This window comes from Taeniopygia guttata, chromosome 7 (genome assembly GCF_048771995.1).
Source record: "Taeniopygia guttata chromosome 7, bTaeGut7.mat, whole genome shotgun sequence".
In the NCBI taxonomy this organism is placed as follows: Eukaryota; Metazoa; Chordata; class Aves; order Passeriformes; family Estrildidae; genus Taeniopygia; species Taeniopygia guttata.
Window position 1 is genome coordinate 31,131,592 of NC_133032.1, and position 25,790 is coordinate 31,157,381.

The 25,790-nt window shown below is 38.0% G+C and overlaps 1 protein-coding gene across 1 annotated transcript; it reads right to left on the bottom strand.

The window, feature by feature from the left end:
- Nucleotides 1–5,766: 5,766 nt before the first annotated feature.
- Nucleotides 5,767–14,515, bottom strand: DDX18 (DEAD-box helicase 18). The gene is made up of 14 exons (XM_030278046.4): nt 14,279–14,515; nt 13,969–14,163; nt 12,885–13,019; nt 12,225–12,360; nt 11,821–11,921; nt 11,533–11,732; nt 11,334–11,448; nt 10,369–10,508; nt 10,009–10,170; nt 8,957–9,109; nt 8,233–8,346; nt 7,756–7,812; nt 6,595–6,772; nt 5,767–5,961 (listed from the first exon to the last, which is right to left on the bottom strand). Exons 1-14 carry the CDS (start codon nt 14,394–14,396, stop codon nt 5,819–5,821), a joined length of 1,947 nt encoding a protein of 648 aa, XP_030133906.4. The 5' UTR covers nt 14,397–14,515; the 3' UTR covers nt 5,767–5,818.
- Between the last annotated feature and the right edge of the window lie 11,275 nt (nt 14,516–25,790).

The following is a 25,790-nucleotide window of genomic DNA, read 5'->3' on the forward strand; positions in this document are numbered from 1 at the left end:
TCCCTGGGCAGCTTTTAGTGCGCTGCCACCGTCAGTGTAAAGTTCTTAATTTTGTTGAGGTTAAACTTCTTGTGTTGTAGTTTATGGTTATTGCTCCTTGTCCTGTCGCTGGGCACCACTGAAAAGAGTCTGGCACGATCCTGTTGGCACCTGTCTTTGAGATCTTAATGTGCATTAATGAGATCCCCTCTCTGGCTTGTCTTCTCCAGACTAAACAGGTTTATCTGTCACATTCTCTCATAAGAGATGCTTCAGACCCCTCATGACCTCTGTGGCCTCTGCTGGACTCTCTCCAGTAGCTCCTTGCCTTTCTTGTACGGAGGAGCCCCAATTTGGGCACAGTGCTCAGATGTGGCCTCACCAAGACCGAGTAGACAGCAATAGTCTAACCAACGAGTTAGACTGCAAGAGTTAAAATTAAATTAATGACCTGGAAATTAGTTTGGCAGCAATGTCTGTGTCCCCACACACCCAGGTGGAGACAAGACACCCCCTTCTTCCCACAGACCCCATGAGGCTACGAGACACACTCTTCTCTTCACAGCCTTTTCTGCCATGTTCCCCCAGTGCTCCCACCAACCATTTCATTGCTCTTAAAGTAAGCGATCAAATATGTGACCAAGGGCTTGGAGATGGACAGTAGAATCAACAATGAATACAAGAGAATGTCATATTTCCATCTGGATGTCTGGTGCTTTGTGGGACTTTTGAGAAGTCTGAGGGATGCAAAACACAAAAGGGTGGAAAATAGCAATCTCTTGCAAATCTAAATATATCTCCCTTTGCATCTGTTCTCACTTTCTCCTGTTGACCTCAGAATTGATGATAAAAGGACTTGTGACAAAGGTGAAGAATTGCAAAACATATATCCTAGTCCTCATCACTTTACCAAACATCACTTCAGGATTCTCTTTAACTGAATTTTTTCAGATTCAGACTTGTCATACTATTTCTTTCTGTCAGTCTGAAAGTTCTTAACTTGGTTTAACCCTCCCTGCATCCTTGTAATTTGTGTCCAAGCTACCCTTTGCTCAGCTGTGCTGAGGTGTCTGTCCTCCCCAGGGAGCAGCTGCCCAGGCCAGCTTTGTCACAGCACCATTTCCAAGCACTAACAAGGTCAGCACACAGCTTAGTAACAGCTCTGGAGGGTGATGATTCATCCAGATATAACAGAATTCCAGCCCATTTTGTGAAGTGATGATGTATTTTTATAGCAAATATATAAAATGTTAATGTTAAATTTTCCAGAAGTTTGTTTTTATCAATTAGAGGCAGATTATTTTTAGACCATTATAAAAGGACTACACTGAACTTGGATCTTTACATATTTTCCATTTTTTGTTTTAGGTTCAGAAGTGCTAAAAAGGGCTCTAGCAGATGCAGTTTTATTTTAGTAGAAAATCAGCCTCCTATCTAAAGTATTTTTAAGAAAAGTCAGTTTTATAACTCCTGCAATTAATTTAAGAAATATATAGAAAATTTCAGCTCAAGACAAAAAACAAACCTTCCAAAGTCCTTTGGCAGCTGGTTCCTGAAAATGTGATGGAGAATCTAGGTGCCATATAGATGCCAGATAGTACTGATTTTATTAATAATAAAAACATCTACAGGTGATTGCAACCACTCATAAAGGAGCCCAGAAAGCCCTGGGTGTCTCAACATCTTTAACTGATAGTCAGAATAGAGAGGAGAGTTTGGAAGTTTTGTAACTGTTACACAAGATTTTGCAGAGCCTACAATTTTCCTTTTTTTTTTTCTTTCTTAATTTCTGATCAACTAGGAAAAAATAGTAGATGGTTATGTTTTTCAGTGTTGCAGCTTACAAAAGTGTCTGGGAAGATGGACTGTTATTGAGTATGCTAAGGTTTTGGTTTTTTTTTTTGAAAAGTGAATGTAGTTCTTAAGCTGGATGACACCCATATAGCAAAGTGAATGTGTTTTTAGACAGGACCCTGACTTTCCATTTATCTTCCCTTCTTCTAATGGCATCTTTCCTCTACCTCTCCTCACAACTCCATATCAAAAGTTTATCGTGGTGGCTAAGAGGAAAAACCAAAAGTAATCTCTTCCCCACATGGCTGTGCTGTGCAATAAAGAGATTTGACAGAAGCAACATCATGGTATTTATGACTTTGATCCAAGCCAGCAGATTTTTTAGCAGCTAAGAGCATTCCAGCTCAAGAGGCTAGATTCTTATTGTCAGGGCTCAACATCTTTTATAAATATAAAAGCATCAGACAAACAAAAGCCTCAGTAAGTGTTGCATGAATTCTCCTGTCAGCTAAAATCCTGAGAAAATCAAGCTAATAGAGAAAAAGCCAGGAGCAGTAATAGATTTTATTCTGTATGCTTGATTATAGGCTTCTTTCAGCATTAATTTGAAAAAAAAACCCAAACCCAAGAACTGACCCACATTTCAAGGGCTAATAACTGCCTCTTTTCTGGTTGTTTACATTTTTTCTGTAAAACCCCTTTTAAGTTTTGGGCACTTGAAGTGACTGGGCAATGATCTCCTAAGCAGGGCAGTGGTAGAACTAAAACCAAGTCACAGACCTGTGCAGTATCCTGTCAGCACCATGTCTTCCTTCACAGTGGGTCCTCTACTAAAATATTATTTTTTAAAATCACATAGCCGTTTTCACCCTTCCTGTGAGTTGCTTTCCCTAAGCTTCAAGTCACTGGCTTGAAAGCAAATCATCTTAAATTGAGTCGTCAAGTCATACATCAAACAGAAACGCTGCTTACTGCCAAAATATAAACATACTTCTTATTTACAGCAGACCTCAGTAGATAATATCTTACTCAGTTCTCAGCTACTCTTGCTCTACAGTGTCAATAAAGGTGCCTTCTACCTGTGATATTCACCCTGAAAAATTTGATGGCAACACTTTCTGACCAGCGTTGTGCTTGTCTGTAACTCAGCAGCTTTTACAGCACAGGAAACTCGGATCATGACAAGGTATTTCACAAATATGAGCAGTAACTCGGTGGCAGAGTGCTCCTTTATGGGCCTGCTCCAGGAACTGTCAAAAACATCTTCCAGTTCAAGCAGGACAGATTTGATCACCCCCTTAAGTGGTTTAAAGAGTCCAATTTCTTTGTCAAGGTTCTCAGAGGAAGAAAGCAATTTCTCAAGGCACATGGTATTAGTCCCGAAGCGATTGGTCACTGTTATGAGACAAGCCTTGAGAGCCTGATGGCTGAGGTCTATTAACTGCTCACAGGATTGATAACAGGGGAAGCTGCAAAGGAAACCTTAGATTTCCAGTCTGACAATCTTTTGCACTTCTTTCAATACCATGGTGGAATAGATGCTGCCCAATACATAGATATTTCATCTATGAAACTTTGTCATTTACGATTTCATAAACAAAGCAAAAGGTAATTCCATCTGCACACGGCAGGAAGCTTTTGATTCCCACTTAGTCCCAGCTCATGAATTTCTCTTCTGCTTAATCAGGAAATCAGAACTGACTTTGTAGCTACTACATGCAGGGTGGAGCCATTACACATCTTTGTTTAAGTAACATTAACTTTTCTTCAGAGTAAGCTACTGTTACTGTAGAGCAATACATCCAGTCCTTCCATCTCCTACAGAAGTTTGTTTCAAAGATCTCTTTGTATTAGAAAATTAGGAAAATACAACCCAAGTATCACAGGGAAGAGTTGTGCAGGCTCTTTGTCAGTTTTCCATGTATCAGACTTTAGAAGTGGCAGAATTTTCATGCACTTTTAAGCCCAACAAGTTCTGGTCATGAGCACGTGGTCAGACAGATGGTCATACTGACTCCACATCCCAAATTTTTCCTGTTCCAAAACAATACTCCACACTACTGCAGTCACTGCTTGCACCCACACAGCCACACTCTCATCTTCACAGTGGTCTACTGCAGCTTTGCTTACATCTCTTTCCCAGTAATTAATTTTGCAGTTCATCTAATGAGTCCCTCAGTGTTTCTTTTGCTTTAATGAGAGATAATTCCCATACAGTAACTGCACAGCTGACAGGTATAAATAGAAGCATTAAACTGTATGGTGATGTACATCCCAGAGAGAACTCCTAAGAGTTAAAATTAAATTAATAACCTGGAAATTAGTTTGACATCTATTATTTATAAATTTTTAAGAAAACCCAGAATCAAAGATTAGAAATCAATGACAGGCATCTTTTTTAGCACTACTTACACTTCAGAGAAGATTTTGCTATTTCATTGCAAGCTTAGAAGCACAAAACATTCAAATTCTAGTAACAAAATTATTTTGACATTAAAAATCCTAAAAACCCATTAGGGTCTAAACTCAACCATTTCATAAGAGGGAAAACCAGACAATGCTCAGTTCTGAATGGTGGAAGCACTAGAAGCAGAATAGTCCTATTATTTCTCCCCATCTGCTTTCCTCAAGGATGAAAAGGAAGTCTACTGATTTTTAAAAAAATATTTCAATGTATCAGTTTCAAATCTGATATGCTGCCTCAGAAGACCTAAGAAATAACAGTCCAATTTATATTGGAATAACTACTTATGCTTCTGTACTTGTAACTGCTCCTGGGTTACATTTTAAATATAAATTAAAAGCTGTTTTACAGTAGTCACAGATGCCCCACATTTCTGGATTTTGTGACATTTTAGTCTTTCCTTGACACAGGAACACTTTTTGAACATTCCTCACCACCACTGTAGTCTTGTAAGAGCAATTACATACTGCTACAATGGCAGAGAGATGGAAATAATGTGTAATGCAATTACTCTTTTACCCAACTTGTGTACTCTTCTTGTACTGAAGCCTCCACATTTATTCCTGTCTGCAATGTGTATTCCACCCTCTTCCATTTCAGTTTTTATATTCCTCCTTCCATTCTAGTATATTTATAAACCGTCTCACTTTTTCAGTTATTGAGTCTCTCCACCTCCCCAGTCCTGTGGCAATATCTTTGACTTTGCTCATTGCTGACCTGATACACTAAGACTTGAAAGCAATTCACTTTTGTAATTTACACAATACAACTGCAGCACTTCTCACTGCATCAGTTATGAAGCATCTTTTAAAAATACCTGGGTTGAGTGCTTTAAATTATGTAATCTGCGTTCCTTAATTCTTTGTAGAGTACACTAAATGTCCCCAGGTTAATAAATTCAGATTTAAACTGGACATGAAGGAAAAACAAATATTTCAGGGTTACCATTGTATCACATTTAACCAGTATTAATCATGTACCAGAACTGATGTAAGACATTTATTTTATTTTGGACACTTTACTTGTTATACAGATAACCATGTCTGAAATTATTCACAAGCTCATACAGCCTTAATTATTCATCCATGGTTCAGTTCTAAAGGAATCTTCCTGTATTCTTCACCTTATTTGATGGCCAAAGCAGAGTTCTGTAGCAGTAAAACCCTTTGCAATGATTCGTGTGAGCAAAACCTTTTTATCTCACAATGTCCTTATGTTGTCCACTCTAACGATTTTCAGAGATATGCATATAAAGAAGAGTAAATGTAAAGCAAATTCTTCTATAAAGCCTAAAGGTATAGTCCCTTTCTTTAATAAAAATCTCTGTAGTATTGACTTAGGTAATTTAAATTATCTTCTTCCTTACAACCAGTATAGCAAAATTCTCTGGCCATATTCTCCTTTAGCTTCAGTTCTGAAGAGTCTTCCTGAGATGAAAAATAAAAGACGTTCCCAGAAGAGAAAAAAATCCTTTAAGAGACCTAAAAATGGGAAAGGAGCTGTTTAAATTGGAAGTAACTGCCAGATGGTTTTGATCAAGGTAAGCTGCTCCAAGGCCCCAAGGCATTTTAATGACCAGGATTAACGAGAAAACTGCCGATTGTCAGATTTCTTGCTGATGTGTTTGAAGATTTTTGCTTTGTGGACGTTCTTTGATTTCTGGTAGCCAAATCCCCCACCTCCACCTCTTTTCTGTAGTCTTCTGCCACGGTTGCTGTTCACATCTGAAATTTCATTGGTTAAAGAACTTAAAAAGGAGTAATTTGAAATACTGCATTTTGGGTTTACTAAGGGTTATTGATGTGAGGAAAAGCTGAGCTGCCTAATTACAGAGGAACCCAGAACTTTGTGCTTGTGGTTCTAAATATTCCTCCAGCTGTCCAATTAAACTATCCAATGCACTACTGCTTCAAATTCCATTCACTGTCAGGTTTGACAGCAATTTAGACACAGTCTCTTAGTTCCTGCTCTTGCCCCTCTATGCCAATATTCCATGACTATGAAACTGAAGCAAGTATATTTCAATGAAAATAATTTTCTATGGAGGTTTCAAAGAACAATACTTTGGAACATGGATGCATTCCAAAATCTGCCCAACAGCAACTGAAGCCTGTACACCATGGACATGTGCTAAAAGAGATGTTTGTAGGCATTTTTTCAGTTATATTATTTGCAATATTTACATTTTCTTTGATGAAATACTGTTGGAGCATGGTTCCTTTTTCATTATTATTAGCAGAAAAACTCCAACCCCAACAACAAACAGCAGAACTTGAGGTACCATAGGAATTCAGCAAGTTGCACTGAACATTTATAATGCAGAAATTCAGCTTTGAAACACTGCAGTAAAAGGATACTGAGGTCAACAAACGGAGGAACTTTGAAACCAAACGAAAGGCAGACTTTTGGAAGATCCAAATTATTGACATCATAGATCTGCTTCAGAGAATGGGAGTCGTAAGCTCTGATATAAGCTTTGTAAGCCTCCTGGGCTGACTTGTGAAGGAAGTAGTTCTTCTCTATCAGTTTTTCCAGCTGGTGAGGGGAAAATAAAACCATAAGAGATATAAACAATTACAGCTGTTAAAAGTCTATACATTATATTCAGACATTTTTTACTGTATGAGTGGCAATGACATTCACTCCTTACTACAGCAAAACTGCCCTGTGACATTAAAGTGCACATTCAGGTGTAAAAATGCTTTTATAAACAAGTAGAGGGACAAAAAATCCTGAAGCTGACTTACAGTACCAACAAAGCCTCAGCAATATGAAAATTTACCGAAATATTACACTGGGTTGTCCCAAACAAGTTAATCAAGGACAATACACCTGCAGCCACACCACGAAACGTTGTGTCTGAGAACAGCCAGCCTGACACCTGAACTATGTGATCCCATGCAATTCCCTGCACAGCCTGATCTATTATGGTGCCAGTGCATTGTGACATCAGCAGTATTAATTCTAAACCAAAAATGGAGATACACCAGATTAAGACATTTGATTTGATGTGGGCCAAGTTCCCAATACTCATCCCAGTGTTTCATTTGATGTTTAACATACATTAATTCAGCATTCTAAAAATAAGCTACATTAAGCACCACTTCTTCCTGATTATGCTTAATTAGGAACCTCTCTCTTAAGGACTGTCTTCACTGCTTCCTATACTTGCTATTTTAAATTCAAGTTACTGCAAAGAAGCTTCATAGAACTCTTATTAAAAGAATGATTCACAGAAGTAATCAACAATAGAAATTCATATCTTCAGAATTAGCTAAGCTATTCCACTCAGCTCTGTGTTCCTTGGCTATTTTTGTAGCACAGGAGCACAAAAGAGGTTTAGCTGATGTTGGGCTTTATTAATACTAGCTAATTAAAAATACACATGGGCTTATATAGTAACATTCCTAAAGAAGCAAACATATTTTGAGTTGCAGTCATAGACTGCAACATTCTCCATGCAAATTATAACAAAGGTAGTTGAAAAAAAGTAGTTGAAGTGTAAAAACATGTCATACCTGAGACTGGATGTCTGAGATTTTTGACCAAGAAAATTCAAATTCACTTAGTGGTACCTTATAAACAGAAGAAGAAATGAAATATCAACATGATGTACACTGTGTAAATATACTGAATGTGTTTAAGACCAAGGACAAATAGAAAACAATCTTCTAGATAACAGATTTTTTAACACCACAGCTGTATCTGTGAAGTGCCTTTACATCAATATGACAGTATTATCACTTCCTTTAAGCCAGAGTAATAGAGACACTCAGTATGACACCATTTTTTACCACTTTTGCTTTAGAAGTTAAATCATTTTAGTTAAAAGTCACAAAACAAGTCCATAAGGACAGCAACCAAGCAGCTCTGTGCAGTTCTGGTAAAATGATTACCTTTAAAAGAAGACTGTGCTTCTTTGGAATTAAATAAAATGAAACTGATCTTTGAAAAACCAAACAGGTTTTGCCTTTAAAAACTGTACAGAAGTTTACCCTGGCTTGTTTAAGATAACGAAGGAAGCCCAGTTCTTCTGGTCGTAAGATGAGCAGAGCGTGTCCTCTTCCGTTTATTCCTCTGGCAGTCCTACCAACACGATGGATATATTCCTTTTGGAAAGAATAACAGACAACAAGGTCAGGCAGTCTTAATCATCAACAAAAAATACACCAAAGTTAACCTCAATATAATGTAAGGTATCATTCATTATTTGGTAAAATTTTTCTTGGCACTGACACATGGATAAGGGAAAACACAGACCCTACAGCATTTTATCTTTTACTGAGGAAAAAAGATCTTAGTCTGCAGTAACTGAAAATTAAACTTTGATTTTAGAGATTTTTAAATTTCCCTTGTTTACAATAGACTTTTATTCAAGTGATAATATTATCTTTAAACAAGCAAGTTTCAACTGGAAAAGCTCAGGGATGCATACATAAACTCGCCCTCCTCTTGAGAAGTGTTTGGCTCTTTAACTGACTAGATTTTAATTTCACAACACAAACAATATTTTAAAATTGAATTCTCAAGAAGGCAACCAAGGTCTTGGCTAGGAGCAGCATCTCCTAGGAGCTGGTGAAGGGCAGTGAAAGAAACCACCAGCTGGATATGACTGAATCCTGCCCTCTGTCAAGCAGCAGTTTCAGCTCTTCTCTGCAACTAAGTTTGTAGTCAGGATTTGATTTCTTGCTGTGACACTTGGCTATTTCCTTAGCTTACCTTTGGATCATCTGGAGGGTCATACTGGACAATCCAGTCAACCTCAGGAATGTCCAATCCTCTGGCAGCCACATCAGTGCACAGCAGTATTCCAGCCTCTGCATTACAGAACTGGAAAAACGTTGTAGTACGTTTGGTCTGTTTCTGCTTACCCTGAAAAGAAACAAACACAGTGGGGATGAAATATCAGCTAAAAAAATAATTTGAGACATTGTCCCAAATCATGGTTTTGTACAGACCAAGCAGGACTATTTTCAAGTGAAGAAACAAAGAAAAAAATAAACCACACAGGGTTACAAGAAGTGGCATCCCTCAGAGGTTACAGTGTATCTCCCAAAACATTAAAAATTGCATAAACATTCTTCTCACAAACACAACATGCATGTTTCAAATTCAAGAAAAAGACATTTGCAAGTCTAGCAATATATTAGACAGATTACAGGTTATAAAAGCAAACAACCAAACAAAACTGATACTTGTTACAGTTCTGTCAAAGATAGCAGGGCATTTCCCCCCAAAACAAAATAAAAAAGGACATTTATGATTAGTTGCAACTGTTTCACAGACTTCCAGTCAATTCTTTGTTCTAAACTGTGTATTTTGTGGTTTTGACAGAAAATTTACAATAGCCATCCAAATGGTAAGAATTGGTATAGTAAATCCAAACATCACCCTGGCCAGGAAAAGCATCAAACACTTCAGGCATCAGACTCTGCATTTTTCTGACAAAAAATTTGCTCCACACATTGAATTTTTGTGCTTGTGAAAGGTAACTTCTTGGAAGAAAACAGAAATGTTGCTAAACAGAGAGCATTAATTACTATCAGTGTTCAGCGCTGGTTCAAAAAATAGCAAGAATGACTACTGAAGTGTTATTATAGAATCTTTGCATTATCTCCTTCCTCTACAGACTAATCAAGACCATCTTCAGTTTTGTGAGCAGGCTGCTTATTAGAAACTGGACTGAAACAAACCAGACAAAGATAAAGCCAATAACAGCTTACAGGTGTTATCAGAATAATTCAAAATAAATCAATGAATAAGATACTTACATGAATGGCCAAAACAGGCAGATCAATGTAGTTGAGTAATTCGTAGTGGTACTTCACTGACATACATGAAGAAAAAAATACCATCAGTTTCTTCTTCCGGTTCTTCTTGAGGAAAGTGAAGAGCAAAAGGAATCTTTTTTCAGATGGACAGACCACATAACCCTGCAAAAATTTTAAACATTGTTAAATAAAAGTAGTAAGGAGCAAACTTGTGTTTTAGGAACACAATTACCTCAGAGAAGGGCTACTTTGTGAAAAAATCCTAACCAAACAGTTATACATCTGAAGCATCCCAAGTGAAAAAACCACAGGGCTTGGTGTGTTCAGAGGTCTCAACCCTCCCACTAATGTTTCTCTTACCTGCTCCAGACCATCTACTGTTGCTGTCTCCTTGTTATCATCAACCCCAACATACAGTGGCTCTTTCTTCAGAGAGATCTTTGCCAGATCTTCGACCTTTCTGGTTTGTGTGGCAGAGAAAAGCATCGTCTGTCTGCGCTCTGGAAAATATTTGAAAGACAGCCTCACTTTTTAAAGAAGAATTCAAATAGTGATTCTGTAAACTCTAACTGCAAACTTCCTTGGGCAAATCTTCCAATTAAATTCTAATTCAAGCATACTGCTAATGACAAACAAAAAGGTGTAGTTGTATTATGGGGTGTACACCATGTTTATTTCAGCTGTCCTCACCCCCAAAATCCTAACCGCTATCAAAACACAGTGTTCTTTCTCTGTAAAAATGTTAATTATCATTTGCAATCCAATTCAGACACAAAACAAAACTGAGATCAATCTTCTAATTCTAAATTAATATCCATGAATACTACAATATTTTTGTTTAAAAAAACAATTAAAATTGTGTTTAATACATCAATTACAAGGAATAGTTACATGAAGAATTAGGGGAAAAAAAATTAAGGTAAATACTTAAACTTCTCCAAGATACTGGTGTTGGAGGTATCAAAAAAGATTGAACTGCAAGTCAGAAACCCTTTTTCCAATTTAAACCCTATTAGGAAATAATGAATTGCAGGAAATAAACACAGAGGATGATGAATGAGAAAATGGAAACATTAAACTAAAAGGATTTTATATGAACAGAATTATATCCCTGAAGAGCATTTGAAAACTCTGTTCTTCAGATAAATGATGTTGAATAAGTAATATATACTGGCTAGTAGAAAAAAAGGACAGAGTAAGAAAACCACTATGAAGTTCATTTACAGAACTATAAAAATTAATAACTTCTCCTACAATAATAGAGTCAGAAAGAAGACATAATGTTAGTCAAGTGGTTTCCAGGAAAGAGATTTTTTTTTTCTTACTTGGTAAAAGTTTTATGATCTGTTTCATTTCTTCTTCAAATCCAACCTCCAAGATTCGATCTGCCTCATCAATTACCAAACACTGCAAATTCTTGTACATGAAACCTGGAGTGTTCTAGAAGATTAACAAACTCACAGTCAGAAGGGAAAGGAGTTTTATTGTTTTAACAAACTGATTAGACATCAATATTCTATCTACCTGCATATGATCCAGCAGTCTTCCTGGTGTTGCTACAATGATGTTGATTCCATTTCCAAGCTTCTGTGCTTCTGCTGATCTATTGCTGCCCCCCATTATCAGACCATAGGTATGAACGTGATGATTCATAAGTTCTTTAAGAACTCCGTAGGTTTGCATGGCCAGCTCTCGAGTAGGAGAAAGAATAATAACACCCGTTCCTAAAAAATACATCAGAGTCAGTTACAACTCATCCAACCCCCTAAATGGCTTTGCAGTAAAATTCAGTTGTGCAATGAAGAGCCTTACCATTCCTAGGCATGAATTTCAGCTTGTAGATGAGCTCTACTGCAGGAATGAGAAACGCAAGTGTTTTTCCACTGCCTGTTTTTGCAGCTGCTAAAATATCCCTGTAATCAGCAACAGAAAAAGAAGTATTTAGTTGACCATACCAAGAGAAGAGCAATTTCACTCTGATCCATGCTGACAATGTAAAAAACTAACATGGCTTACAGACCAGTGGAGTTGGTACTAGGAGCTTGCTGGCAAAGGCAGGTCACAGCAATTAGTCAGTGGAAGGCCCCTCGATGATCATGGAGGTCTTTTCCAACATTAATATCATTATTTGATTTTGTGATTCATGTATGTAGTTTGCCAGCAAAATTTACAAAACACTTGGGGTCATTAGAGTGACTAAAAACCCTATTTCTTACCTGCCTTCCAGAAGAGGCTTAATACTTTTATGTTGAATTTCGGTCATGTGTGTAAACCCCATGTCGTTTATGCCTTTCAATGTATTCTCACTGACACAACCAGCCAGGGAAGCAAAGGATTTGTCTTCAAAAGCACCTGAAGTGAGGGGCAGAATAAAAAATATTTAAAATTATTTATTCTATTTCCTCTGCCATCTGAGATTAACCAGTTCAAATTGACCTATATGGAAAAAAATCAAAGGACTTCTTATTGCATTCTACCACAACATCCAAAGACACTGGCAAAATACTCTGTATGAATGAGTTCATAAGAAAACTACACAGAGTTAACAAAAATGAAGATGAATGCACTGCTTCTTCTGTCAGATTTAATAGTTCTACACCTCCAGCTTGCTCTTCATGGACTTCTTCCTTTACAGATAAGCGTATGTGTATATAGGTTTAAAAAACACTTTCACTAGTAATTGCAGGACCAACAGATGTGTATATAATGCAAATTTCCAAGAACAGCAGATGGTGAGTGCTGTACAGCTGCCAGTGTCACATCACATATCCAAACACCTGACTCCCAAAGCTCACTTGAAAACTGCAACTTGCTCTGGAAGGAAAGTGTCAGACCTTGGGATTTTGCCCGTGCATGAAGAAGAGAACACAAGATACCTGTTACACCTAGTGGCAAACTGGGCACTTCATCTTCCTCCTCTTCCACTTCTTTCTCTCCAGAGTCCTGCTTATTTTCATCTTCTACCTCTGCAGATTCACCTTCTTCAGTTTTTGCTTTTTTGGTTTCTGTATCTGGAGTGTTATTTTTTACAGAAGACAAGTCCGTTAGAAATGCAAAGGTCATAGTTATAATGAAAAGCTGTTCCACAGACTGAATTTCCTTTAGTCTGTAAACCATGTACAAAGATCTTGATGTTCCATGGGCTGGAAGGGGGCTGGAGGAGAGACAAGGTTTCTATGGAATTTTCTGAGTAAAAAAATCTGTAGAATCTATGGATCATATGACATCTTGTGTGGAAGTAAGATAAATTGTCCTTAAATTGGTTAAAAAATTCTTTCCCATCTGCAATGCAAACACCAAATTTCCCACACTGTTTGTGCTCAGGGTATGTAAGAAGTTGCATTTTAGGTACCTGAATCTTTGGAGATGAAAGCACTTCTTCATTGGCATAACCATGATGCATGTCCCAAAAAATCAAATAATCTCAAAACTTTGAAAGCTTCTATTCCTCATGTATGTCCAGATATGTATCTATAAATCTAGACATATAAAAACATGTGCAAACCTGGCAATATTTGTGTGGTGCTTTTTTGGGTTTTTTTTTGGTAGCTTTTAAGTATATTTCAATTTCATAATATATAAATGTTCCCAAACGCTGGACATATTGCTACAAAGCTGTATTGGCTGCACAGCCAAGTACAGAGAGCACCCATCTACCAGAGCCCTGAAACACAGGGCATGTATTTGAATAATAAACAATCAAAACATTCAGCCAACGTTACAAAGCACAATCCTAGGGAACAAATAAATTTGCTACTATTATGAATTAAGAATTCAAATATCGCAGCTGGAATGAAAGGGGTAAATCCTTAGACCTCAGGGACTTGAAAACGCACACCTGACGGGCACATGGCATTTCAAACTTTCCCCGACGCCTCGGAAACCCTAAGGAGCCGCTTGTGGTGTCTCCCAGACTAATTCAGCCCTGGGAAACACGCTGTCTTTGCTAAGAACACGCACCATCTCCTCCATTGGCCACCGCTTTTCTCTTTTTTTTCTTCTTTTTCTTCTTTTCCCCGCTGCGGGGTCCGGCTGCGTCCGCAGGCTCCGCGCCCTCCTCGGCCGCTGCCCCCACCTCTGGCACCTCTGGCACCGCCGCCTCCTCCTCCTCCTCCTCCGGGGGCCCCTGGGAAGCCGCCTCGCTGCCCGAGGGCGCTGCACGGCGGAGACAGAGACAGAAGGAGGAGGGACAGGGGAGAGAACACAAAGTTGGTCACGGCTCCGCCGGCGCTCAGCCGGGGAGAGGCTCCGCCGCGCCGCCCGCCCGTACCTTCCCCCTGGGCCGCCCGCAGCTTCAGGTTGCGCTGTCGCAGCTTCAGGTTGCGCTTGTGGATCTTCCTGCGGAGCAGCCGCATGGGCAGGTTGCTGGCAGCAGCCGGCACCGACATGGCGGCGGGAATGGGAACGGGAACGGGAGCGCCGCTCCCGGCACACACACGTGCGGAGCCGCGGCCCGACCGCCGGAACCGCCGCCCGCGGGGCCTCACGGGCGCCGGGCAGCGCCCTCTGGGGGCTCGGCGGAGGCAGCGCCGCGCGGGGCCGGCCTGCAGCCTGTCGGAATCTGTGGTGCTGACGATTCCGAGGTTGTAGAAAGTCTCTGAGCCCCGCTGCCAAAGAAGTGGTAATTCGTCTGTGCTGGTTTCAAGGTTGTTTATTCTGTTTATCTCTAACATGTTCTGCTGCCCTGCCGCAGGTCTGTTCTGCAGGGCAGCGTGTGGGGCTCTGCCCTCAGTGGGATGGTACAAACATTAAATACCACAAACTACCTGTGCTATATTTACAATAATGTGCCAATATCTATAATCTACATTGAACAGTGTGTCCCCAGCCTAAACCAACAGAAAAATGCCAACACCACAGTGAAACATGGAGGGCATGAAGAAGGAGAAAAAGGACAAGACACACCCAATTTCCTCCATCTTGTCCCCTTTGGACCCCTCATCTAGAATCCTAAAATTTTACTTTTGCACCCGTGCCACACTTAATTATTACTCATATCAAACACTCAGAGCTTGTAATTCATCCTGTAAGATTGAAAACTCTTTTCCATGCACAGAGATCACAGACAGTGTCTCTGGGGGCTCTGTCCAGGGGGGTTCCTGACCCCCTGCCAGGGTTCCAGACCTTCCAGGGCAGCCAGAGGGATAGTTATAAAAATAGTAATAAAAATTAGAGTAATAAGAATTTGGAAAATCAGCGTTAGGACAATAAAGGACAACAAAAAGCAAAGAATTACGGATGTCCGGATGCTCTTGGACACTACAAGGTGTGCGACAAAAGTACCCTTACTAACAAAGGATTACCCCTTAAAAGCAATAGCCTGTTGCATATTCATAGATCTCATACATTATTCAAAAATTATTTTTCAAACAAAGGATGTCTTCTGCTTAGTTTCTGTCCCCCCTCCTTCATCCTGTAAATCAATTTCTTGGCTCCTAGAAGTCTGGAAGAAGTCTGAACAGGCCTGATAAGGAGGCAATAAATCTCTGGATTTTGGTGTCCTTTTGCTGTTCTCTGTATGCGAAGAATTTCTTGGTTATCTTATCCATTCCTTGAGCTAGTTACAAAAAGTATCTTACATCATATAGTTTCTCTTTTAGTATTATGCTATAGCTTAAAAACTATATTTATCACTCTACTTAAAAGAGATTAATACAGCTTAACTTTCTAACATAACACATATAGTATTCATTTTAATATTTGCTAAAAGCCAATCTTATAATATACACCTATAACAATACCTTGCTATAACACAGAACAAACTGCAGAACTAATTCTGTATTAAGTAACGAAAGTAATTTTTCACCATCTGTAATTATTGTCTTCCATAGATTGTTTGGATCAACAGGATGAGAATTTGTCTTACCAAAGCTTCAGACTGTGAACCATGCCATCCTGTCCAGACTTTCAGAGTGTGGCTGATGTATCTGCCACTGCTTTAACAAGTTTAATGGATTATTGCTATTTCCATCAGCTGCATTTGAAACTAAACTGATCCAACCTCAGCAAGAAAGGCTTTTGGTAGAGACTCCAAAAGAACTCAGTTTTACCTGCTTAATTTTAAGCAGGTGAACATTCCTTACTGCAGCTCAGTGTGATTTAGGTTCTGTGCCTATTTTCTCCTTGGCTACCTTATATTGCATTTGCAGAATGTATTTTTAAGTAGACATGGGTTTGCACTTCCTAGTCTCTACTGATTTATATGGATGTAACTACGTTTGCAGTTTGGATCCATATTTAACCCAGACAGTGCTTTTTTTTGGTCATTGTGCAGATAAAATGTATAAAGATCTGGACAGCAGGGAGCACTGAGGGAGGACAAAGTTATGTCCTTTGGGTATGGCATGGGTCTTCATGTTCCCATCTTAACCAGTAGTGCCAGGATCATTGCTATTTTTGCTTTCACCCACGTCATCACACCTCCAGCTCTTCCAAGAATTAGGACCTGGTAAAGGATTCTGGTCAGGTAAGAGCCTCTAGATAAAGAACTCACCTCAGTGTCCATGCTGGGCTCTGGCTGACTTGGCAAGTCTTTGTGAAATCACATTAGTGTGGCACAAGACCCACATTGGTAAGCTGTGAGGTTATGTCAGACCCCACTGACCTGCTGTCTGCTGGCTACAATCAGCATGGCACACAAGGGAAACTTTATAGACAAAAGATGGTCTTGCATCTGTGTACACAGATGTCAGGGCGTGCCGTATAAGAATTCAGTAATTACAGATATTTTTTTTAGGTGGCAAATTATCATGAGCTCCAAAATTACTTTTTCTCAATATCTTGTAAAACATGTTACTTAGAGTTATTAAACAAATGTGCTTCTCTGGAAATTTTAAAACATGTTTTTGAGCTTCCTTCTTTTAGCATCTATTTGTTTTTCTTCAAGCTGTTATTGTGGAAAGTCACCAAAAAAAAAAAAAAAAAAAGACTCAGAAGATAATAATTATGCTATTATTGTGACAGGTCTAGACAGTAATTTAAACCTCTAACTCATGTTAATAATTGTTCTCTGAATTTTGGCATTTCTTAGCGCATAAATCCCCTCTAGTACAAGTGTCATTTTTGTCCAATACTTTCATTCCTAATTGCTTGAGTTATCAGGCAATCATTAGTAACCATTGGATTTTCTCAACTGGTTATTGAATTGTTGTCAAAATGTTCCAAATTTTCTGCACATGATCTTGCAGGAAGATTTGTAGGGAAACATGTTTTGTGTGACTAACCTTTATAGTGCTGAATAAGTCCATATGCGACAAAGGTGAATATTTTTAATGGGCTGCCAATGTCAGTCATTTTATCTCCCAGAGTTAAATCATCCTTATAGCCAAATTCAGAATATTTGTGCCTACTTACCATAAACTAACTCGTGTTGATTGAAATGTAACACAGAAGTAGTCATTGATATCAGTTGTATAATTTCAAATAGAAGGTGTAATTTATACGAAAGGTGCCAAAATCCCATCTAGAAAAGATTGTGAAACAAAAGTGTGTAGTCATTTTTTAATACACAGTTTTGGGTACAGAGCCCAAAGAAGACAAGTTTTATTTTCAGAAATCAGAATTTCTGAATAAATGCTTTTTTGATGTCTTTGGTTGAACAAGAAGAAAACCATCACTGATGTAATTTATGAACATCTGCACCATTCAGCTAAAAGTTCTGAACTAGAAAACTAAAGCTTTCAGCCACAAGCCGGAACACTGTTCAGAGCTGTCTTTTAATTTTTAGCAGATTATTATTTTCCATGCTAGAGCAAATTTATCTGTCAGACAGTAATACAAAGGGACTTGGTTTAAAATCAGATTTTTTTTTTTCAAATGTGCCTACCTTACCAGTCTGTGTACATATGCAAATGATGAATACAAAGGTGTCTGCAGAAATAATCAATTTTATAATTTAATGGAGATATATAATTCTGAAATGTGGACTTTGACAGAGAAAAGTTACCCAAATCTGAACTGACATAAATGGCATAGATACAGATATATTCAGATAAATCACATAGAGAATAGATGACTTGATTTATAGAACATGTCAATGTTAATGTGAGTTAGAAATTGCTGGTACAAATCATGTCTTTATAGGATATCACTGAATATCACTGAACCTGTGAGGGAATTTAAAGTATGGCTTACAAGGAAGGTAAGGCGTCCATGTTTGGAAAAAGCAAGGCAGGCTGCCATAATCACATCTTTTTAGGGGGTTGGTTTAATGCTGCTTTCAGCTAATGTGTCCCTTGTGCCATGTGGCAGTCTGGTCTCAGTTATAACTGACAGCAGCAGCACTTTGTGGACATGGCAGTAGAGCTGGATTCAAATCACATCAGTGAATTTTTTATTTCTCATTCAGCCCATATTTTACAGCTGGAACTGAAACTATTGCAAGTGTTCTAATGTATGATCTCCTCTTTGGCACGCAGAGGATCGAAGTCCAGGAACTGCCAAAATCAGGAAATCCCACCTTGTAGGAAATGTTGGAGTTCTTCCTTGCAGTAAGAGATTATTTTATGTTTATCACCTATACACTGCAATCAAAAAATCTTCAGAAAAACAAGGTGCTATACACATTTTTATCCTCACAGAGGCAATGAGAGAACAAAAAAAGCATAATGCAAGAACAGTGCACAGTTTGTAATGTACCACTGGCAGGCAGGAGGGTACCTTCAGGATAACTGAAGTGCAAAATTATGGCACACAGCTGAAGAGGTTAGAATCTATTTTATTTTATTTTATTTTATTTTATTTTATTTTATTTTATTTTATTTTATTTTATTTTATTTTATTTTATTTTATTTTATTTTATTTTATTTTATTTTATTTTATTTTATTTATTTAATTTCATTTTTATTTAAAGTTTGTTTCTTATGTTTGCAATTTAAACTTACAAAATATTTTTGGGGTCCTCAGAAGCTGCTTTTCTGAATCAGATGAAATAATATTCAAACATTTTCTGTTCTGTTTTAGAAGGCTGTTTCCAGGTTTGCTTCCCCTGTTCCACAAACCCTAGCAGGTGTTGATAAATAGCCTGTTTTGCACATGACAGTAAGAAACAGCCACTTTTATTAAGACAGCATATAAATTCACAATATTCTTTTTTTACCTACGAAGATCAATTTTTATCTCCTGTTTTAGAAAACCTAGTGAAGGTTTCTCAAAATGCTGCAAAGACTACAAGTAGGATCAAGTGATTTATTAGAGATTAATCAAACTTCAGGTATAGCAACTAGTTTATAACTTACAGACTGACAGGTTCATAAACCCTTAAAATAATAATTTTCTCAGGCCTAAAAGGCATTCCTTTTACAGTGCCCTCATTAATTTAAAGAATACTAGTAAATATATTACTGTCTCCTATTCAGGAGTGTGTCTTTTATATTGCTTCATCATTTACAGATCTTCATTTAAAAGAGCTCTGTTCAAACAATAAAAAGTCATGGTTAAACTCAAAGAGAATATGAAATCTGATACAGTAAGGGAAATATATAGGGTCAGCTAAAATTCTTTCGAGCTCTTTTGAAGATAAAATTTGAAGGGAAAGGATATTCTGGGTGCACAGCAGCTGGATGGAGGCTGATTAGTGGCAGTTTGTGGTTGGAATGAACACAAGATGTCACCCTCGTTGTGAGAGAGCCCCAACATAAAAACACCCTTAGATGAAGAGGAAAGAGAAGGAAGGATTGAGGTTACTTTTTTTTTTTAACTGTTGTCCATCACGTATGTTCCTTCATTTGCCTATCCTGGAGCACTCTTTCACTTCAAAATTTTCTCCACCTTGCTGAGTATTTATAGGAAAATTCTCTCATGCCATTTATAATTTTTTAAATTGCTTTTTTAAAGTAGGTTCTGAAATTTGGAATCAGGTTTTACTTCCTTGAGTAGTAATTAGTTAGTATGTTTCTTATACTGTTAGTGAAAAAGACGATGGAGAATAAAGTGCCATATATTTCTGAGTTTTCTTCAGTAACATTAATTTTCATACATTTACCTGGAAGTCTTAAAGCTTATAGAAGGATGGAATGGTAATTAGTATGAAAAACTTTCAGATACTATAATGAGATAAATTGTCACATTTCTTCCTTAAATGTGCTGAGATAACCATTTTGTGCTGAAGGGTAATATTTTCTGTATGTAACAGTTTGAAATTCCCTTTACCTTTATTCTAAACAATACAAAATCTTTTCCTTTGAGGAAGGCAGGGTTTAAAACCTTGAATTAAACAAAAAATTGATTAAACAATGGTATTAGCATTCTTCTAATTATAATTTACCTCTTTGAGCTCAGGCCTCTGAATTCAGTAATGCAGACAGCATGCCTATGTTCAAAGTGACATTAATGCTTTAAATGTTTGTTTCCTTGAAGACATCCCAAGTGTGGGACTTGTGAGGACAGACCTCAATGTTTTGTTGAGTTTTGGGTGCTCCTGTTACCTTAAGTGGTTGTTTTCATTTCATTTATGTCATCCACACAGTGGAATATATTCAGCAGTAAGGTGAAGATAGCCATACTCTTCACTCCCACTGCCTGTTTGTGTTTAGATTGCAAGGCCTTGAAGAAAGAACTATTTAAAAACAGGTATTTGCATGGGACCTAAAGAGACAGAGTTTATATTGGACAGGGAAGGCTCATGTGTATCAGGGAGCTCTGGGCACTATTGTAATATTGATTAAAGAAAAGTGTGTAATTCTTAACCACCAAAATTTAAATATACAAGTGATAGTAAAATACTATTTTATTGGAAAGTATACATCTAGAGGGAACAAATTCTCATCAACTTGGAGAGAGGAGAAGACAAAATAGGGAACACAGATCATGTCAAATAATCTGTGATACCTCCAGCTGGCTGTCATTTTACTCCATTCTTGAACAACTTCAGGAAAATTTCAGAAGGGTTCATTCTCATATTTTCCTTAGAGTGGCTCACCCCTCTTTTGCCCAATATCATGCTCGTACATCCATAGTTTTACTGTAGTCTTCTGCTCTGCATAATTCTGCATGTCCTTAAACCCAGTGTAAGTCACTTTTACTCACAAGACCCTTTCAGATTGGCATTTAAAGGAGATTTAATGTCCCTGAGAATGAGAATTATTGGTTCTTATCAACTATTATGATATTGGTTTTTCTGATTGAAATTCAGCAGAAGATTGGAGAGTTAGCACTCCAGAAGAGAATGTTTAAGTAGCTTGTATGACTGGGCTCTGAGTTTTCACAGTTCAGGCCTTTATAAACTGTGTCAAGCTATGATAGTTATAATTATTGCACACGTTGGCTTAACCTATATCGTGCAGTCATAATGCATTAGCCTTTCCAGCTTTCACTTGCCTGTCCTTTATTAACTGTGACATTTTCCCTTAAAAGTTCAGAGCAAGCACGACTTTATGATCAACCATAAGCTTTAACTAAACCAACTCTTTTTTCCCAAGGAAGGCTGTTGTGGAAGAAACCAGGAGATGGCAGTCTTTCTTAATGGATCACGGTTTTATCTGTTGGTGACTGCAACTTCTGTTCTTGTGTCCCAGGATAGGCAAAAAGTCTAAAATGAGGTGAAGGAAGTGCCACATTTCTTGTCTTGTTATTTTGAGCTGTTGGCTTCAAGCATGAACAGAATCTTCTTACCTTTATATATATATTTTTCTGCAGAGTAAGCACCAGAAAGTGGCACAGAAGAGCACAAACATGGCTTAAATTAAGTCTTTGTCTTTATTGACACAGTGCAACTCAAACAGAGCGTAGAAAAACCATGATCTGTCTTCAATTATTTATTAGAACCTGTGACAGATTTAATTCTAGCAAACTAATAATCTTGTATCTCCCCAGTCATCATGGCCTTTGGACTCCCAAAGCTGCCTCTCAGCATTACCACTGCTTCTCTTAAACTGCAGTAAGATGCATGGGAATGTCAAGCGTGGAATGACCAAGAGCAGTTATTATTCATAACCACATCAGCCTTAAACAATACATAGTTTGGAACAACACTTTGTCTTTCACTAGGGCAAATTCTTGCTTTGCCCTTTAAAAATAGTAAACATTTTCTGACTAATAGAAATATTAGAATAATAAAATGAATACATTCTTTTAGACAGTGTTAAATAAGGGGAGCAGATAGAGAACTTAGCTAATGTTTATTAAGTATTTTAATTGCTACCTGATCTTGGTGCAGAACCAAACAGAGCGAAACCAATACATTGCTCCAAATGTTCAGCCGTATTCTTACTTATCATATTTGTCAGTAGTGTAAGGGAAAGGTTTTGGTTTTTCAAGTTAGTGATAACAGACCTCCAGGTCATGTTTTTGTGTAAAGGTCCTTAACCTTTCTCCTACAGCTCACCTTATTCAGTTTGGTGCACGTTACTCAATGTCTTGGCACTGTTTTCCTGAGCATCCATGCCTGTAGACATCCTGCAGATAACTGGTTCTCACAGCACAGACCTATTTTTAACTTGGTGTGCAGGAAGATGATCTGTTCACGTCTAGAATGCAAGTATCTAGAGTTGCCAGGATTCTGCAGGTGAGAATTGTGTACATGGTGAACAGTATCTGGGTACAGGTTTGGAATTCTGAAAGTTTGGGTACACTGAAAGTGTAAAACTCTTTGGTATGGCAAAATTCCTTGACATATGAATGGCACTGAGTGTATTTACCAAAGTTTTTTATTTTATCTGCGTCACAAAATATCAGAAAAATTGTATGACATTTCAGTTGCTAGGCAGCCTCATGCTACAGGCCTTTAAAATCCATGTCAAACATTTAGCTTAATCATTTGCCAGAAATGTTTAAAAGCATAATGTCTCAATAATTATTAAATCATTGAGTCATTCAAAGAGAAATGTTCCATCTCTGCTTTTATAGTGGTAAAACACAGGTCATTTACTGGGTATGCAAGAGCACACCAGATATTAGAATTATAGAGCCTTATTGGAGGATATGCATGAATCAAAGAAGAAAGCCATGGTATACAGACTAGATTCTACACTACCCCATTCTCTGACAGCTTAAAGCATTCTCATGTAAATTGATAGGTGTAAAGAAACAACATTAATCATATAACCAAATTGCTGTGTTGCCTGTAGGACTGGAACTCAGAAAATACATGTGGAGGTTCTACCTTTGCCACAGACATTGTGCATGATTGGAATAAATCACTCATGGCCTCATTCCTGCCATGTAACCATGGACAGTATCAGAGAGCCTGTGTTAAACCCTCACTCCAAGCACTTCCAATGTCCCATGAGCTCCACAGTGGTGCCAGTCTCTCTTTATCTTTTGGGAGTACAGAGTGAACAAGCTCTGAGGGTTCCCTCTGAGCAGTTAGGGAAATCATGCTGGGTGTTCATCTGGGGTTATAGGTTCTGAGTTTTACCTGGTTGAGTTGAAATGCTCTACTGCCCTAGAGAGTGTCACTCATACCATTTGGATAGAGTTCAGTAACCATTATGCTTGCTTATCCATGAAATCATGAATCCTTGCCTAAGGTCCAGGACATGTAAGGGAATCCTGTACACTCTTAGAGACACGGTCTGCAGGGCTTTCCTGTGCTCTTCTGCTAAGCCCTTGGCCTCTCAGCGATATGTTTTGGCAGTTCAGACTTAGAGCACACACAGATCTTGGCCTCCTCAGAATCGACATCCCCTTTGGAAGCACCATTTTCAGTTGTATTCTATGTACATGATTTTGCAGTACTCTGACTCTGGCTGATGTTGTACAGCTATTTGTTGGTCACTACAAGGCTTTCTCCAGAGTCTGATTACTTGGGATAGGAATTTATCTGCTAAAGTAGAGACATTTGTGTTTGTGCGACAGAAATAGTGTTACTTACTTTACTGGTCTGACAGAAGATAAGGCATTGAATAAGTCTGGCACAGGAGGTGATGCTGAGAGACACTGGGAGATATATCAAATTGAATTCCCTGGCCAGCCTGACTGAGTGAATATTTACCTCCTCCAGGGAAGTTAAACCTCACCTCCACTGTGCACTTCTGCACATCTACACCTTCTGCAACTTTACACTTTCTAGATAGTTAACTATCTTTAAGAAGAATAAACAAAGTAATTGTAATTTGTTTTTAATTACATAATTTCCAACATCATATTATCTTTCCTTTAAACAGCACAGCTTTAGCAGAGACACGGACCTGTGAGACAGCAGGTGTGGATATGTTAATCTTTCCATCATTATTATTGTGGTTTTTTCATTGATTTTAAGACAGATTCTGTGAGTTTCATACTCAAATAATCTAGTAGATTAACATACATGATTTTAAGTGTGATTTGAAAGCTCACAGTGTCTTCATCTGACTTCTCCGATTTTGCCTTTCTATCTAACAGTGAAAGTGCAGAATGAAGAACTGATCCTCTTCAAAATTCTCCTTCCCTCTTGTTGTATTGCACTTAATGGGAAAATGTTTATTATTTCGGCATGTCATTTTCTGCTATTCTCAGACAGTTTTAGTGATATAAGCAGTACTCAGGGTGTGTTTGAGAGATACACTTTCATCAGTAAAAAACAGTCTAGTGAACTAATGTAGAAAGAAGAAGACCTGTAGAAAGATTAAGATTCTCCTATGCTATTGGAATAGAAATAGACCCTTGAGTAAAATATTTCAGGAAACAAATCCAGTAGAGTGCAATTTAAAGAGAAAGTCCACTTACATGGATTAGTACAGGTTTCTCACTTTCCTTCTCTTTCAGAATTTCCCCCTAAGTTATAAAATAAGAATAATTACTTCAAGCAAATTTTTCTGACCATTTATTCTACTAGGATTTTCTGGAGTACATTTTCAGATCATGGATTATAGGTCCTTTTCTCATTATCACTAATGAGAATTTCAATGCATGAAATAATTTTACAGTGCTATTTTGTCTGACTTGTATTACACCTGTCAGTCTGCTTTCTCCTGCTATTTCATTAATATTTAAATATTAATATTTAAAGGTCAAACTTTGCCTTTAGTGATATTAAAATATATTATTCCATTTCATCTGACTTTAGGAGAACATTTCTGGGACAGTTCTCAGTAGACAGAGAAAAAGGTAAATCACCATACACTTTTCTGCCTTTTTAATCCAGGTTTTTTCTTCTCTTTCCAGCAGAGATTGAACAGTTTCCATCTCAGAGGGGGAGGAGAGAGGTTTGTAAAGGAATGAAGTGTAATTCACAGTGCAGTCAATGGGATGAGGTACCACTCTTCTTTGTGCCTCGAGAGCCTTGCAATAAAGCAGTTGCAGAAGTGAAAGGCTTCACGTGATGTTTGTCCAGTAGAGTTTCTCAGAGCACATCTCAACAATATGCCACCCTGGAATAGAAGGAAATGTCACATTTTCAGTGCATTGGTGTGATAAAGGCAGTGTTCCAAACCGAGCAGCACTTTTCACACTGATGTATAGATAGCTGAACTGTGTTTCAAATGTGGGATTTTGCATTCTGAGCAAAACTCGATTATCCCAGAAACTCCTTATCTGTGTAAATATTTGTGGCATGAGAATTGAAGGTTATAAGGTGAGGTTTGCAAAGAATTATGAATATGGAGTGTAAAGTCCATATAACAATGTTCTTTGACTCAAGACCATGCTAATGCTAATATTTTCATGTGACAAACCCTGAACAAGGCCTTTACTTACTTGTTATGTTCCAGATGTTAGTCTGGTGCTGCTGAGAAGGTGGAAGAGGTCCTGCAAAGCATGGGATGAATATGCATAGATAATATTCACTGCATCAAAGCTGCTTCTCCTGTGAATTTCAGGTATTCTGCCATGAAAGAAAGGTAAATACTGAGCTGAACATATGATAT

Bases quoted from the DNA above. Each gene is read 5' to 3' on its own strand.
- DDX18 (XM_030278046.4), bottom strand. From the start codon at position 14,396: ATGTCGGTGCCGGCTGCTGCCAGCAACCTGCCCATGCGGCTGCTCCGC. The intron at 13,020-13,968 runs GTGCGTGTTCTT...ATAACACTCCAG, and splicing joins GGTGGCCAATGGAGGAGATG to ATACAGAAACCAAAAAAGCA. The intron at 11,922-12,224 runs GTAAGAAATAGG...TGCTGATTACAG, and splicing joins AAGCCTCTTCTGGAAGGCAG to GGATATTTTAGCAGCTGCAA.